This window comes from Mustelus asterias, chromosome 11, assembly GCF_964213995.1.
Source record: "Mustelus asterias chromosome 11, sMusAst1.hap1.1, whole genome shotgun sequence".
Taxonomy (NCBI): domain Eukaryota; kingdom Metazoa; phylum Chordata; class Chondrichthyes; order Carcharhiniformes; family Triakidae; genus Mustelus; species Mustelus asterias.
This window is the reverse complement of record NC_135811.1, coordinates 97,202,121-97,220,115: the sequence shown is the minus strand read 5'-3', so window position 1 is coordinate 97,220,115 and position 17,995 is coordinate 97,202,121. Positions and strand designations below refer to the sequence as shown.

Below are 17,995 nucleotides of genomic sequence, written 5' to 3'. Positions count from 1 at the left end.
CACATTTAAATGAATGGACCATTTGTAGGTATATTTCCGTGCCCTGCGATGAACAGGAGTGTGAGACGGAGTTAATGGAATTGTTTAAATTAGCACATTTGTTATAATTTTGCGAACGCTAGGGTTCATTTTGCTGCATCGTTAATTGTACAAAGTCATCCGAGGGGGTCAGATGAGATAATGGCAAATGCAAAATATTGTCTGGTTTGATTATTCAAGTTGTTCCGTGTAATTTAGTTGACGTGCTGCATTCCCTCTGCTCCCGTGAAATCTGTGGCTGTCTGCCACGATCCATGTATGATTTTACTCTTTGATTTTTGGAAACTTCTGGAGAGGTTTTCTAATTTCTGGCAAACTATGGGGCTGGAGGATTTTTTTTTTTGGTAGGGGTTATGTCGCTCTCGCTCCCTGTTCTGGAATCGTTCCTGGTGTCTTTCCTCGCTGTCTATTATTTGGGCGGTACGGTGGCGAAGTGGTTAGCACTGCTGCCTCACAGTGCCAGGGTCCCGGGTTCAATCCCAGCTTGGGTCACTGTCTGTGTGGAGATTGCACATTCTCCCCATGTCTGCGTGGGTTTCCTCCGGGTGCTCCGGTTTCCTCCCACAGTCTAAAGATGTATGGGTTAGGTGGATTGGCCATGCTAAATTGCCCCTTAGTGTCAGGGGACCAACAGAGTAAATAACTGGGGTTACAGGGATAGGGCCTGGATGGGATTGTTGTCGGTACAGGCTCAGTGGGCTAAATGGCCTCCTTCTGCACTGGAGGGATTCTATGATTCCCTCCAGTGCAGAAGGAGGCAAAGTTGGGACCAAAGCTGAAAGATCTGAATCTTACAATGCTTCTTGAATGCTATCAATCAGACTATGTAGGAGTCACCCGGATGGCAGTTGGGAAATGTACGGAGCTTCCTCAGCCTTCTCCTGCTTCCTCCGTAGCTGCTCACTGACGTCTCTGCACTTGCCCCTTGAACTCCTTCTGACTCAGCTCTTCATCACCCAGTACCGACACTCCAACATTCACTGACATCAGGAATGGCCCCTTCCCTCAGACTCTGTTCTTCCTCCATTCAAAACTATCACCCTGATATTTTCACTACTGTGTTGGTATTTTTTATGATATTTTTATTTCTAAAATATTTCTAAAAACTGGAATACATGACGCGGGAGGTGGTAAATCTCCTAAGCTGACCCTTTTTACCATCAGCATTAACCTCTCATCAGAAGTGGGAATGTTCGCCAATGATTGCACAATGTTCAGCACTCCTCAGATACTAAAGCAGCCATGTTCAAATGCAACAAGGTCTAGACAATATCCAGGCTTGGGCTGACAAGTGGCAAATAACATTCATGCCACACAAATGCCAGGCAACAACCATCACCAACAAGAGAGAATCTAACCATCACCCCTTGGCATTCAATGGTGTTACCATCATTGAATCCCCCACCGTCAACATCCTTGGAATTTCCAGAATCTGGAAACTCAACTGGACTTGCCACATAAGTGGCACCCATGTCCCAGCACATCACAAATAGGCCTTGTATCCTGGATATATCAAAGAGGAAGTAACTCAGTGAACAGCATGCCAGCATTCTTTGGATTAGTCAGCAGCTGCTGCTGGTAAACACCAAAGTAACATTATCACTGCATTGCAATGAATTTCCTCCTGCATATTTAATTGAATTAATTCTAAACTGTTAAAAATATGGGACAAAGCTTAACAAAAAAAAAGCACACACATTTATTGCCCATCCCTGGTTGCCTGAGGGCAGTTGGGAGTCAACCACATTGCTGTGGCTCTGGAGTCACATGTAGGCCAGGCCAGGTAAGGATGGCAGATTTCCTCCGCTGAAGGACATCAGTGAACCAGATGCATTTTTCCAACCATCATAGTCTTCAATAGATTCTTAATTCCAGGTATTTTTTTGCTGAATTCAAATTCCATCATGTGCCGTGCCACATAAACACAGTGGCTACAACAACAGGTCAGAGACCAGGAATACTGTGGTGAGTAACTCACCTCCTGACTCCCCAAAGCCTGTCCCCCATCTACAAGACACAAGTCAGGAGTGTAATAGAATACTTTCCACTTTCCTGGATGGGTGCAGCTCCAACATCACTCAAGAAGCTCGACAACAGCCAGGACAAAGCAGCCCGTTTGATTGGCACCACATCCACTCGCTCCACCACCGAAGCTCAGTAGCAGCAGTGTGTACAATCTACAAGATGCACTGCAGAAATTCACCAAAGATCCTTAGACAGCACCTTCCAAACCCTCGACCACTTCCACCTAGAAGAACAAGGGCAGCAGATACGTGGGAACACCACCACCTGAGTGGTGATACATGGGAACCACCACCTGCAAGTTCCCCTCCAAGCCACTCACCATCCTGACTTGGAAATATATCACTGTTCCTTCGCAGTTGCTGGGTCAAAATCCTGGAATTCCCTCCCTAACGGCATTGTGGGTCAACCCACAGCGCATGGGCTGCAGCGATTCAAAAGGGCGGCTCACCACCACCTTCTCAAGGGCAACTAGGGATGGGGGCAATAAATGCTGGCCAGCGAGTGACACCCATGTCTCATGATTGAATTTTTAAAAATCTTCAAGATTTTTTGAAGCAATCACTGTCTTGTTGTTCCAGTACAGTACCTATTTTGTGTACGGTATCATTTGCTGTGTCTGCTTTTTTTTTGTTAAGCTTTGTCCCATATTTTTAACAGTTTAGAATTAATTCAATTAAATATGCAGGAGGAAATTCATTGCAATGCAGTGATAATGTTACTTTGGCGTTTACCAGCAGCAGCTGCTGACTAATCCAAAGAATGCTGGCATGCTGTTCACTGAGTTACTTCCTCTTTGATATATCCAGGATACACGGCCTATTTGTGATGTGCTGTGAGATAAAAGTGGGCAGCACTGCGGCTCCAGTGAACAGATGTAAGAAAAGGTTCAACAGAGCTCACCAAGGCTCCTTCACCAGCACTGTCCAAAGCCGCAATCTCTGCCACCTAGAAGGACAAGGACAGTAAAAGCATGGGAACGTACCTTTTTTGTACTCATTCATGGGACATGGGTGTCGCTGGCTGGCCAGCATTTATTGCCCATCCCTGGTTGCCTGAGGGCAGTTGGGAGTCAACCACATTGCTGTGGCTCTGGAGTCACATGTAGGCCAGGCCAGGTAAGGATGGCAGATTTCCTCCGCTGAAGGACATCAGTGAACCAGATGCATTTTTCCAACAATCATAGTCTTCAGTAGATTCTTAATTCCAGGTATTTTTTTGCTGAATTCAAATTCCATCATGTGCCGTGGCAGGATTCGAACCCAGATCCCCAGAACATTAGCTGTGTTTCTGGATTGATAGTCTAACGATTTACGCCACTAGGCCCTCGCCTCCTCTGCAAGTTCTCCTCCAAGCCATCACACACCATCCTGACTTGGAACTATACTGCCGTTCCTTCACTGTTGCTGGGTCAAAGTGCAGGAACACCCTCCTTAACGGCACTGTGGGTGTACCAACACCAACATGGACCACAATGTTTCAAGATGGCAGCTCACCACTACCTTCTCAAGGTCAATTAAGGATGGGTAATAAATGTTGGCCCAGCCAGCAACACCCACATCCTAAGAATGAAGAAAAGAAATCTCAGTGAATCTTAACTGCAACGGATAAAGGAAAGTATGGTATGGTAGTAATGGCCAAGATGAGATCCAGTTTGAATAGGGTTAGATAATGATGAGGTTACCAGCCTCGGCATGCCTGATATGGAAAGGCTTAAATCAGTAAAGGTTCCTTGTGGCTATTTCTCCTGCATAGAAGTGCGTCTATGTGGATATCCATGACAGAAGATTAGGTTGACCTGAAGTTTCTAATCCACAATCAATTAGTCTGTTAATTATTATTGTTTCAACTTGTGCATAACAATGGCCACTCAGGCAAGGCACATAATTGTCATCACCAGCACTGTGATAGTACTGCCTCACAAATCCGTTATCTTCAGGAAAGGACAGAAAAAGAACAGAACTTGGGACATTGGTCTGGAATCGTAAACTCTCTTGCTGCAAATGTTTAGAAAAAATATTACTTAAGAGTCAGGAAGAAACAAAACTAAAAACATGAATATGGGGGTTAAATTGGCTACAATGAGTGGAAGATCTTACGATCAGATGGATGCAGGCTGGAGTTGGGAGTAAATAAAGAATTGCCTCAAGGGAGAAGGGCAGAAATGCAAGAGAGCCAGATGGCATCAACACCTGTTCCCCAAAGGACTGGGATGATATTCATCTTTTGTACTTATCGCCTCACTACTCTGTGTACTTGGATCATTATTTGATTTGATTTATTATTGTCACATGTATTAGTATACAGTGAAAAGTATTGTTTCTTGCACGCTATACAGACAAAGCATACTGTTCATAGAGAAGGAAAGGAGAGAATGCAGAATGTCTCGTTAATATCATAGCTAGGGTGTAGAGAAAAATCAACGTATTACAAGGTAGGTCCATTCAAAAGTCTAATGGCAGCAGGGAAGAAGCTGTTTTTTAGTCAGTTGGGAAGAAGCTGTTTTTTAGTCAGTTGGGACGTGATCTCAAGCTTTTATGTGGATACATTTAGATCAGCTAGATAGTCAATATATTTTCCCAAAGGTAGGGGGGTCTAAAACTAGAGGGCATAGGTTTAAGGTGAGAGGGGAGAGATACAAAAGGGTCCAGAGGGGCAATTTTTTCACACAGATGGTGGTGAATATCTGGAACAAGCTGCCGGCGGTAGTAGTAGAGGCGGGTACAATTTTGTCTTTTAAAAGCATTTAGGCAGTTACATGGGTAAGATGGCTATAGAGGGATATGGGCCAAACGGGGCAATTGGGACTAGCTTAGTGGCTATAAAAAGGGGCGGCAAGGACAAGCTGGGCGAAAAGGCCGAAGGGTCTGTTTCCATGCTGTAAACCTCTATGACTGCACTTGGCCAAAAGGCCAGAACAGTGAACTGGATTCAATTGGATTTTGAATTTGGTTTTTGGAACAAGCAAGGAATGGATTTGAGTTTACCCAGTCTACCCTGAACATTTGGCTTTGTAACTTTAAGGATGAAGTAATTCTTTTAATATAAAAAGTAAACGAATGAATAAAAAATTAATCGCAATCCCAACCAGCTTCACTACAAAGATGGTAACCATGGTTGAGATTGGTATTTTCAGTGCGCCACATCGTTCCAGCTCACCTGAGTCATGTGCTTTGTCTGGCTATTGACACCGGCCCCTGTTAGACATTCCGCTTTGATTTTGGTTGCCAGTAAATGACTGCTCCTAATCCAGTCCAGCATGGCGTGCGTGCTCTGCCGTGTTTTCGTGAAGATAATCCCTCGGGAGTTTGTGAGACTGAACCGTTCCAGGAGTATTTTCTCCAGCGTGTTGAGTTTGGGGTTTTCGTACTCTTTGTTTGAGGCGAGTAAGCGCAGCACGTCTTTCCTGTCTAATGAGAGAGCACAGAGTGTGGGGAGTGGAGAGCGCAGCAGCAACGTTCATTCATTAATCAACCATTTCACAACGCCATTCATCTGACTATCATTTTTGTGAAATTGCAATATGCTTATTTAGAATAAAATTATGCTAATTCTGTTCTAAAGCTAAAACTTTCACAGAATCTCTACAGTGCAGAAAGAGGCCATTTGGCCCATCGAGTCAACACTGACAACAATCCCACACGGACTCTATCCTCGTAACGCTACATATTTACCCTGCTATTCCACCTGACACCAAAGAGTAATTTATCATGGCCAATCAACCTAACCCACACATCTTTGGACTGTGGGAGGAAACCAGAGCACCCGGAGGAAACGCACGTAGACATGGGGAGAACATGCAAACTCCACACAGTCACCCGAGACTGAAAATAAACCAGGGTCCCTGGCGCTGTGAGGCAGCAGTGCTAAAAATTGGCTGATGGAGTATAATGTGGGAAAATGTGAGGTTGTCTGATTTGGTAGGCAGGACAGAAAAGCGGAGTATTATTTAAATGGAGAGAGAGTTCTACAGTACAGAGGGATTTGGATGCTCTTGTATATCAATCACAAAAAGTCGGCATGCAAGTACAGCAGGTAAGTAAGAAGTCAATTGGTCTTTATTACAAAGGAGACGGTATATAAATGTTGGGAAATGTTGCTGGAACTGTATAGGGCATTGCTGAGATTACATTTAGAGTACTGTGTACAGTTTTGGTCACTGTACTTAAGGAGGGACATACTTGCACTGGAAGATCAGAGAAGGTTTACCAGGCTGATTTCTGAGGGATGAGGGTTTTGTCTTATGTTGGGTCTTCACCAATTGGAGTTCAGAAGAATGAGGGATGAGCTTATTGAAATGTATAAGATTTTGAGGGGACTCTACAGGTAGACACTGTGAGGCTGTTTCTTCTCCTGTTTCTGAAGGAATCGGAACTATGGGGCACAGTTTATAAAGAAGGGCTCTCCCAATTAAGACAAAGATGAGGAGGAATTACTTCCCTCAGAATTCTTTTCCCCAGCGGACCGTGCAGACTGGGTCATTGGATATATTCAAGACTGAGTTACACAGATTCCTGATTGACAAGGGAGTCAAGGGTTTTAGAGGGACAGGCAGGAAAGTGTAATTAAGGACATAGTCAAAGCAACCAGGACCTTACTGAATGGCGGAACAGGCTCGAGGGGCCGAATGGCTCACTCCTAATCCTGTTTCTTATATAATCACCTTACGGAAACAAACCTTTCCATTAAAGGGTGGCTCGGTGGTTAGCATTGCTGCCTCACAGCACCAGGGACCCGGGCTCAATTCCAGTCTTGGATGATTGTGTGGCGTTTGCACTTTCTCTCCGTGTCTGTGTAGGTTTCCTCTGGGTGCTCCGATTTCCTCCCACAGTCCAAAGATCTGTGCGTTAGCTGGACTGGCCATGCTAATTACCCCTTAGTGTCCCAATTTATGTAGGTTATATGGATTAGTCATGTTAAGTGTGTGGGGTTACAGGGGTAGAATAGGCCTGGGTAAGATACTCTGTCAGAGAGTAGGTGCAGACTCGATGGGCCAAATGGCCTCTTCTGCACTGTAGGGATTCCATGACTCTATAAACCAGAATGCATCCTTACCATAAAACACCTTGAGAAGCAAGCGATCTGTTTGATCAAGAATATTTTTAGTTTTCTCAATGTCGTAGAATTCCTCCAGGTATTCTAAGGCGTCGATCATACGCACTGTCTCATTGATCAGGAGAGCATCATTGTATTTCCGGAGGTGAAGGGCACAGTTACGTTTTTTTCTGTTGGAATCAATGGCGCCTAGCAACATCCAAATACAGAATAAAGATTAGACATGCAGAACCTGTACACATAGAAACATAGAAAATAGGAGCAGGAATAGGCCATTCAGCCCTTTGAGTTTGCATGGCCAATCATTTTGATCATGGTGACCATCCAACACAATAGCCTGATTCCGACATCCTCCCTTTGATCCCCTTCGCTCCCAAGAGATTAAGTTGATCTTTCCCTACACACTAGCTATGACTGTAACACTATACTCTGCACCCTCTCCTTTCCATCTCTATAAACGGTATGCTTTGTCTGTATAGCGCGCTAGAACCAATACTTTTCATTGTATAGTAATACATGTGACAATAATAAATCAAATCAAAGATGTTTAACTCCTCCTTGAAAACATTCAATGTTTTGGCCTCAACTGTTTTTTCATGGAATCCCATCGAGCCTGTGCCAACAACAATCCCTCCCAGATCCTATCCCTATAATCGCCTGCATTTACCCCGCTAATCCCCCTGACACTAAGGGGCAACTTTGCATGGCCAATCCACCTAACCTGCACACCTTTGAAGTTTGGGAGGAAACTGGAGCACCCGGAAGAAACCCACGTAGACACTGGGAGAACGTGCAAATTTAGCATGGCCAGTCCAGCTACCCCACACATCTTTAGACTGTGGGAGGAAACCGGAGCAGCCAGAGGAAACCCACGCAGACACAGGGAGAACGTGTAAGCTCGATGCAGACAGTCACCCAGGACTGGAATTGAACCGGGGTCACTGGCGCTGTGAGGTAGCAGTGCTAACCACTATGCCACCCTGGGAAGCTTTACGAGGTGCATGGCAAGCATGGCACGTTGGTAGCAATCTTGCCTCTTAGTCACAGGATTCAAATTTTAAATCCTGCTCCAGGACTTAGAATCCGTGGAATCCTACAGTGCAGAAGGAGGCCTATCGGCCCATCGAGTCTGCACCGAACACAGTCCCATCCAGACACTATTCCTGTAACCCATTATATTTACCCTGCTAATCCCCCGACACTAAGTGACAATTTAACAGGGCCAATCAACCTAACCCACATATCTTTGGACTTGAAATCAAGATTGGCTCTCCAATGCCTTACTCAGGGTGTGCTGTCCTGTCAAAGGTGCTGCCTTTTGGACCAAGACCCCATCACAAAAATATACCATTACTGTTTGTGGCGGTTTGCTGTGCCCGAATTGGCTACCGCATTTCCGACATTACAACAGCGTTTAAATGTTTAACTGCTTAAATAAAGACACTTAACTGGTTGTAAAGAGATTTGCAATATCAGGTGGCCATGAAGGGTGCTACATAGATGCAAGTCTTTTTTTTTTGCCTGACTGCTGATTTTGCATTATTTGTTGGAACACCACATGCCACTCCCTCCTTTTCACAGGGGGGCTGTGTTTAAACTTCTCAAGTAAGTCCATTCAGTTGAGAGGGAGGCATATTTCCACGTAGAGTTTCACGTTTGTATCTCTGCTTATCACCTAATCGTTTTTTAAAAATTCATTTACGGGACGTGGGCGTCACTGGCTGGGCCAGCACTTATTTCCCCATCCATAACTGCCCTCCATTTCAGAGGGAATTGAAGAGTCAACCTCATTGCTATGCGTCTGGAGTCACATGTAGGTCAGACCAGGTAAGGACGGCAGATTTCCTTCCCTAAAGGACATTAGCGAACCAGATGGGTTTCTCCGACAATTGACAATGGTTTCATGGTCATTAGTAGATTCTTAATTCCAGATTTTTATCATTGAGTTCAAATTTCACCATCTGCCGTGGTGAGATTCGAACCCAGGTCCCCAGAGCATTACCCTGGATCTCTGGTGCAAATGATTTACTGCGTGCAACAAGAAATGGATTCCCTCACCTTCTTTCTCCAGCTCGACAACCGCTTGCTCATAAATCTGTGACCCAAACTTTCCTGGGACTGTAGGTTCATCCAAGTGGGAGTGAATGGTTCTCATCATCTGTTTAATTGTGTCGCCAAAGGGGTCCTGCATGAAAGTCACGATGAAAGGTGAACGTTTAGAAATTCGCACTAGATAATGTGCTTCAAGCATCCTTTTTTTATATATTTGATTTGATTTATTATTGTCATGTATTGGGCTACAGTGAAAAGTATTGTTTCTTGCACGCTATAGACAAAGTATACCATTCATTGAGTACTTAGGGGAGAAGAAAGGAGAGGGTGCAGAATATAGTGTTACAGTCATAGCTAGTGAGAAGAAAGATATTAGCTTAATACATGCGGCACAGGGGTTAGCAAGGACCCGGGTTCAATTCCAGCCTTCGGTCACTGTCTGTGCTGAGTTTGCACGTTCTCCCCATGTCTGCGTGGGTTTCCTCCGGGTGCTCCGGTTTCCTCCCACACTCCAAAGGTGTGCAGGTTAGGTCGAATGGCCATGCTAAATTGCCCCTTTGGTGTCAGGGGGATTAGCAGAGTAAATATATGGTGTGACAGGGAAAGGGCAATTGTGGTAGAATTGTGGTCAGTGCAGACCCGATGGGCCAAATGGCCTCCTTCGGCACTGTAGGGGTTCTATGATTCTGTGATAGGACCATTCAAAAGTCTGACAGCAGCCGGGGAGAAGCTGTTCTTTAGTCGGTTGGTACGTGATCTCAGACTCTTGTATCTTTTTTCCTGACGGAAGAAGGTGGAAGAGAGAATGAACGGGGTGCGTGGGGTCCTTGATTATACTGGCTGCTGTTCCGAGGAAGCGGGAAGTGTAGACGGAGTCAATGGATGGGAGGCTGGTTTGCGTGATGGACTGGGCTACATTCACAACCCTTTGTAGTTTCTTGCCGTCTTGGTCAGAGCAGGAGCCATACCAAGCTGTGATACATCCGGAAAAGATGCTTTTTATGGACTTTGTGTTTTTTTTAATTCATGTGCAGGAGTTAAAATATCGCACCTGCTTTCTTTCCTCTGAAATATCGTAGCTTTTTACAGGCTGAGGAACAGTATCTTCCAGTTCTTTCACACAGTCTTTGGAGGATGCTATCTTAGCAGCATCCATATTAGCACAGATCTGTGACAAATAAGAGATGCAGGCTTCAATGGGCGTCAATAAATTAATACAGTGTGTCAATATTGTAATTAATATTTAAAAATGGCTGTGCTTAGCCCCAATTCAATTATATTTTTCTTTCACCATGTGTGAAAATTGCTTTCCTCTATTCTCAATGGTGGGGAAACTGGATCTGCCCAGTGAGTCCGACAAAAGCTAAGTACAAATTCAGCGAAGCCTGGAATTCCAAATGGGTTGAGTCAATACACAGCACACTCAGGTACCCCGAGGCACCAAACAGGAACGTAAAAATGACAAAACCCAAATAAATCTCTCAGCTTTATTTCCGTTGTGGATTTACTTTGAACCTGTATATCAAAGACTCCCGGAGAGGACAATTTAATTTACTGAGAAGTCAAGTGCAACTCTCAACTGGTACAATTACTCTTGCAGTGACAGCTCACTCCACGTTCAGTCGCATTGACCTGTTATTCCAAAGCAGTCTTATTTTGTAAAAACAAACCTCTGTCCCTGATCGCCTTTTGCTAATTATAACAATAACTCAATTGAGACAGAATGTATTAAAAGGTTCGCTCAGCTTATAACTATTATTTGAACTGTGTGATTAGAATGCGGCCTTTGACATTACTCTCTGCTATTATGAAGAGAAGAACCTTAGTAACTTGCTTTGGTTTCATTTAGAGCTATGGTTTTGCTGGTAACTTCAGGCCCACTTCATACATAATATCACCGCAAACTGAAAGGTAAACAAGTGAACAGGAATGATGATTACATTAGATTTACAATAATTAGTGTTGAGTTTAAATTGACTTAATGGGCTGCAAGCCCAACTTTAGCAGCACTTCCCCCTTTACCACCGCGTTCGCCCATCCGGAATCAGCACGAAACAAACCATAGAAGTCCGATTTGGGCGCTCCAGTTAGTGAGGGTTAATGAGGAGCGTCTGACGGTTCTCTGCTTGAGATCGGTGGGGGGGGGGGAGGTTCTGACGGTTCTCTGCTTGAGATCAGACGGGGGGGAATGGGGGGGGGGGTCCGCTGCCACTCTGCCTGAGATCAGTGGGGGGGAAGGGGGGAGGGGGCCATGATCGGTCTAGGTAGCGCAGGGATGAAGGGATAAGGGGGCCAATAATGCTGGCGGGGGTAGGGCAATGTCTGTGGGAGCCAGGGGGAGGCGTTATTCGGCCCGGGAGCAATGTGGCAGGGGAGCAACATTCTATCACTATTTTTTTCTGCACATGTGCAGTTGAAGGCTCCAATCGGAGCTGCAGGGTTTCGGGTGCGTTGAGCCCCGCCCACAGTCTTGTGCAGCGCAATTCGGAATTGCTGATATTTTTTTTCCGGCAGAGTGCGTGTGGGGACGCCCGAGAACGGGTCTAAAAGTCGGATCTGAAACACTCCCAGTTTCCAAGTCCACCCAGCACTTAGAATCAAAATGGTAAAATAGGCCCTTGGTGTCCAAAGATGTGTAGGTTAGGGGGATTAGACATTGTAAACGTGCACGGTTATGGAGATAGAGCGAAGGGGAGGGCCTGGGTGAGATGCCCTTTCGGAGAGTCGGTGCAGACCCAATGGGCCGAATGGCCTCTTTCTGCACTGTAGGAATTCGAGGTTTGAATTTGTTTACATTTCAATTTGCCAATATCAACAGATGTGGGTGTCCTGGTTTGGGAATTTACTTTGATTGAGGCAGCAGTGATATAAAAAGCTGACTTTCCAAATCTCCAAGCTCATAAAGCTCGCAAACCATCAAATAAGAAAAATAAGCATAAAGAAGACTGTCTGGCTCTTGCTTCACTGAGGCAACTCAGGCAAAGGATAGAAGATTCCCCAAATAGAAATGGCGGAGCTCTGTGACGGCCAGTCAGCGTCTGAAAAATCATAGAATCCCTACAGTGCAGAAGGAGGCCATTCAGCCCATCGAGTCTGCACCGACCACAATCCCACCCAGGCCCTATTCCGGTAACCCCACACATTTACCCTGCTAATCCCCCTGAGAAGAGGGTCAATGTAGCATGACCAATCAACCTAACCCGCAACATCTTTGTTTCAACTGGGACTCAGAAGTTGGACTAACCTGCAAGATGTGCTTCTTTGCATGTTCAAAAGAGTTGGCCCCATCTGTTCCAGGTGATGCTGTTAATCCAAGGATTTGAGGTAAACCCCTCTTGCGCTGGTGCTTTTTCTCAATGTACTGGCACATGATTTTATTGTAGACTCCATCTTTCTGCGTGTGATGACACTCATCGATTATCAACAGAGAGAATTCTGTATCAAAAAATAAATAAAAAACTCTCGTTCTTAAAGAAAGCCTTTAAAGCCCTGAACAGCCTCAACTGGAGATTGCGCGGCAGGTGTCAGAGTAAGTTCTACCTCACTCAGAACTTAGCCTTCAGGAATTCTTTTGGAAGCAAAGGTTACACAAAGGCAGCACAGTGGCACAGAGTTTAGCACTGCTGCCTCACAGCGCCAGGGACCCAGGTTCGATTCCCGGCTTGGGTCACTGTCCAGCACAGTTACAGATCTGTTTGATTCAATTTTTGGCAATATACGCAGAAAGATTCTTCTCCTTCCCCTTCAACATCTTAAAATCCTGACTATGTGACATAGGGCGGCGCAGTGGTTAGCACTGGTTAGCACTGCTACCTCACAGCGCCAGGTACCTGGGTTTGGTTCCCAGCTTGGGTCACTGCGTGTGTGGAGTCTGCGCGTTCTCCTCGTGTCTGCGTGGGTTTCCTCCGGGTGCTCCAGTTTCCTCCCACAGTTCGAAAGACGTGCTGGTTAGGTGCATTGGCCGTGCTAAATTCTCCCTCAGTGTACCCGAACAGGCGCCAGAGTGTGGCAACTGGGGGATTTTCACAGTGACTCCATTGCAGTGTTAATGTAAGCCTACTTGTGCCACTAATGAAATAAACTTAAACTTGAACAAACATCAGATCCTTCATTAAGACTCAGGAGTCGATCACACAAACCTATTACATTGGGAGATTACACTGGTAAACATTAGTACTGACTGCCCCACATGAGAAAAATCAAAGAATTGTATACGAGGACCCTGGAGATGGAATACATCTGAGAATTCTTAAGAAAATAGTTGAGGCTCCCATTAATATTTCTTAGGACTTCTGTAATTATGGAAAAGTGGGGAAAAACAAATATATACCCATAGTACATAATCTTGAGTCCAGAAATTCACAGGAAAACCAGACTAATATCTATAGTGGGAGAATGTTCCAAGAGCATATTCTGAGGTTTCATCAAAGAATGCAGGGCCCATACTTGATAATGTGGATTTAGAAGCAATAGATTCCGAGTTGCAAATTTGTTGGAATTCTGTAAGGTGGTATCGAAACTGGTTGACAAAGGACATTGGACAGTTTTGGTCCTTTTATCTAAGGAAAGCTATACTGGCATTGGGGACAGTCCAGATAAGGTTCACAAGGTTGATCCTGAGTATGGAAGGGATTTTCTTATGAGGAGAGGTTGGGCCTGTACTTAATGGAGTTTAGAAGAATGAGGGGTGACCTAATTGAGACGCATCGGGTGCTGAGAGAGCTTGACAGGGTGGATGCTGAGAGGTTGTTTCCCCTTGTGGGAGAGTCTAGGACCAGAGGGCATAATCTCAGAATAAGGGGTCACCCATTCAAGAGATGAGGAGACATAATTCGAGTCTATCTGCAACGGTCTTTTAGATACATCAGTGATCACTCCTTACGTGATCGAAACATCTTGCATTCAGGAAAGTGCTGACATATTGCCTGGTAGCTAAGCATACCGTAACATAAACTAAGAAACAATAAGAAGTTTGTAATCCGATTTTAATGCAATGGTTTATCTCCTTTGTCCACCCAATGTAATTCCTCGCCATTTTTGAAGGCTTAACGAGAAGCATAAGTGGAGGCCGAAATTTATTAACCTTTATTTCAAAGCACTCAAAGCAAATTTAACTCAATATAACTTCTGTTCTAAAAAAATTGGGGGAGGGGGAATTATAAACAATTCTAATTGTCCTCTATCTGAAACTGTCTGTAATGACTCAGGAAGCCTGACTGGAAAGGAACCTAGTTTATTACAGAATGCAAAGTAAAACCACTGCTGTGGTGTACACACACGAGTCCATGCCTTTGACTACAGTTCAGCAGGCCCAGCCCTGGGCCTGCCTTAAAAAAGGCTCAGGTAATGAGTTCCAACCGGGCAGGCTACTGCCTGTTACCAGGGGAACTCATGCTCAACAAGCCACACAGGGAGATCATAGACATAGAAAATGGAAGCAGGAGTCGGCCGTTCGGCTCTTTGAGCCTGCTCCGCCATTCATTTTGATCAAAGCTGATCATCAGTGATTCCCCATGGACCTCGTGGAGGGGTTATCACACTATCCTTTTTTTGTGGGCTAGCTTCCTTGTTTTTTGGCATTGCTTTTCATTCTTTACAGTGCAGAAGAGGGCCATTCAGCCCATCAAGTCTGCCCTGCTCTTTCTTTTTACTAACCTCTTTTATCCCAATAAGAGAAGACAGGACAGTGAGGCGGGGGTGGGGGGGGGAAGGTTGCAATGTCCCGCTGTGGAGGGAACAGAAGGGCACCTTCCCTTGTAAGGCATTTGATAGCAGGTTGGATAACCTATTGAGCACATTATCTCCCAGGAAGATGGATGTGAACATTAGTTGACCATCTGGAACACGATAATTAATTGTTTAACACTCCTGGGCGGCACAGTAGCACAGTGGATAGCACTGCAGCCTCACAGTGCCTGGGGCCCGGGTTCAATTGCGACCTCAGGTCACCGTCTGTGTGCAGTTTGCACATTCTCCCCATGCCTGCATGGGTTTCCTCCGGATGCTCCGGTTTCCTCCCACAGTCCAAAGATGTGCGGTTTAGGTTGATTGGCTGTGCTAAATTGCCCCTTACTGTCAGGGGGATTAGCAGGGTAAATACATGGGGTTACAGGCATAGGGCCTAGGTGGGATTGTTGTCCATGCAGGCTTGATGGGCTGAATGGCCTCCTTCTGCACTGTAGGGATTCTATGATTCTAGTCAGCCTGGTTACTTGGCTTGAGATGATGCTGCTATATCAGTTTGAAATAAACCGAAGAGTTGTAACATACTGCAAAGCTTGGCTTTAACGCATATTGTCATATTGTCAACACCTGTCACCCTTCTTTATAAAACTGCACAAAATTACTTTCAAAAAGAACAAAGCTCAAACTCACGAAATTACCATGAAGAAAGAAAATCCCAACATTAATCCCAGTTATTAAACTAACCCAGACAAGTCTGACATCCTATCTGATTTTTAAAAATTCATTCGTGGGACATGGGCATCGCTGGTTGGCCAGCATTTATTGCCCATCCCTAGTTGCCCCTTGAGAAGGTGGTGGTGAGCTGTCTTCTTGAATCGCTGCGGTCCACGTGCTCTGGGTCGACCCGCAATACCGTTAGGGACGGAATTCCAGGACTTTGACCCAGCAACTGCGAAGGAGCGGTGACACATTTCCAAGTCGAGTGGCTTGGAGGGGAACTCGAAGGTGGTGGTCTTCCCATGTAACTGCTGCCCTTGTCCTTCTAGATGGAAGTGGTCGTGGGCTTGGAAGGTCTGTCTAAAGATCTTTGGTGAATTTCTGCAGTGTATCTTGTAGGTGGTACACACTGTGGCTACTGAGCGTGGGGGGAATGGATGTTTGTGGATGTGGTGCTTTGTCGTGGGGGATTTCTTACTGAAACAACTATGTGGCTTATTTTTCCCTTCATGTTAAATTCTAGAGAGAGTGGCTCTTGCTTTGAAAGGTGCAAAGCTGGGTGGATCAAGCTCCCCTACCTGTTAGATCCACATGTTTCTCTTCTTCAGTACTGTTCAGTGCATTTTGCAGGATCTGAGCTGTGCAGATGATGACATCATTATTCCGTACAGCGATTGCAAAGTGTTCTTTAAGCTCACTATCTCCACTTATTGGCACCACCTTGTATGTATCTTTCAGGGCGGGCCAAAACTCGTTTTCGTAATGCTGATTCACCAAAGGCACCTATACAAACAAGTTTTAAAAGACAGAATACATGTCCATCATTTCATTTATGACTTGGCCAGATGTACTATTGATTACAGCAGAATGACGTGGCAAAAATTCCAGACAGAAGACCCGATTGTCATCATTGTAAACGAGCAGTCGGAGGTAGCGCGTACAAAAAGCCATGTGCAACAGGCAATTTTATTTACGCAAAATTATTCAAGCTCACTTTGTTGCTTCAAAGAATTTCACAAATATTAGCAACTAATTTATAACACACAGGAATTTTCAGAGGAAATCATAGAACCCTACAGTGCAGAAGGAGGCCATTCAGCCCTTCAAGTCTGCATCGACTCTCTGACAGAATATCTCTCCCAAGCCCACCCCACTCTCCCCCTTCCCTATCCCCGAACCCCACATATTTACCCTGCAAATCCCCCTAACCTACACATTTTGGAACACTAAGGGGCAATTTAGCACGGCCAATCTACCTAATCTGCATGTCTTTGGAGTGCGGGAGGAAATCAGAACATCCGGAGGAAACGCGCGCAGACACAGGGAGAACATGCAGACTCCGCACAGGCAGTGACCCAAGGCTGGAATTGAACCCAGGTCCCTGGCGCTGTGAGGCAGCAGTGCTAACTACATGCATTAGAGACCAGTATATTTCAGTGCTCAGAAACTACACTTCCAAAGCTGCTTTCCCTCTGGTGATGTGAACTGGACTGAGATAATATCCTCCCCTGGCTGCTCACAGTCAAAACCATGGGCAGATGCACTCGTAAAGCAGCCTCATTCCCTTTGGGAGAATTCAGGAGCAGGGTAAAGTTGAACAGCTTAATCTGAATACTTTCCAATAGCCTTGACGGACGTTGTACTGCAGGAGATGTGATGGCCCCGATGCTATCTGGAGCATGTGCGATCGGTATCCTCCTTTTGCTTATGATTGCAACACTTCCGCCCCGTGCACGTTTTGGTAATGTTGCAGAAGCCTACATCCATTGAAGAATTGCAAGATTGGAAACATCTAATAATTACCCAGGCAAAATATGTTCTTAATTTGAGGTGCTGAATTTGGAGTATTAAACAAAGAACAAAGAACAATACAGCACAGGAACAGGCCCTTCGGCCCTCCAAGCCTGCACCGATCATGTGTTCCTAACTAGACCATCCGTTTGTATCCCTCTATTCCCAGTCTGTTCATGTGGCTATCTAGATAAGTCTTAAATGATCCTAGCGTGTCTGCCTCAACCACCTTGCTTGGTAGTGCATTCCAGGCCCCCACCACCCTCTGTGTAAAAAACATCCCTCACATGTCTGTATTGAACCTTGCCCCCCTTACCTTGAACTTGTGACCCCTTGAGTTTGTCATTTCTGACCTGCGAAAAAGCTTCCAATTGTTCACCCTATCTATGCCTTCATAATTTTATAAACTTCTATTAGGTCACCCCTCAACCTCCGTCTTTCCAGGGAGAACAACCCTAGTTTACTCTATCTCACCTCATACCTAATACCGTCCATACCAGGCAACATCCTGGTAAACCTTTTCTGCACTCTCTCCAAAGCCTCCACGTCCTTCTGGTAGTGTGGCGACCAGAACTGGACGCAGTATTCCAAATTTGGCCTAACCAACGTTCTATATAACTGCAACGTCATACGC

At 45.2% G+C, this 17,995-nt stretch overlaps 1 protein-coding gene across 1 annotated transcript in view; it reads right to left on the bottom strand.

Annotated features, from left to right (window-relative positions):
* The window catches only part of dhx58 (DEXH (Asp-Glu-X-His) box polypeptide 58), a 49,349-nt gene that overhangs the window by 18,457 nt on the left and 12,897 nt on the right, over window positions 1-17,995 (bottom strand). Inside the window, exons 4-9 of the mRNA XM_078224044.1 lie at window positions 16,149-16,353; window positions 12,413-12,603; window positions 10,220-10,336; window positions 9,175-9,301; window positions 7,117-7,305; window positions 5,221-5,471 (exon numbers count right to left, since the gene is read on the bottom strand). Coding sequence (XP_078080170.1) covers window positions 5,221-5,471; window positions 7,117-7,305; window positions 9,175-9,301; window positions 10,220-10,336; window positions 12,413-12,603; window positions 16,149-16,353 — 1,080 coding nt within the window. The remainder of the gene's footprint in view (window positions 1-5,220; window positions 5,472-7,116; window positions 7,306-9,174; window positions 9,302-10,219; window positions 10,337-12,412; window positions 12,604-16,148; window positions 16,354-17,995) is intronic.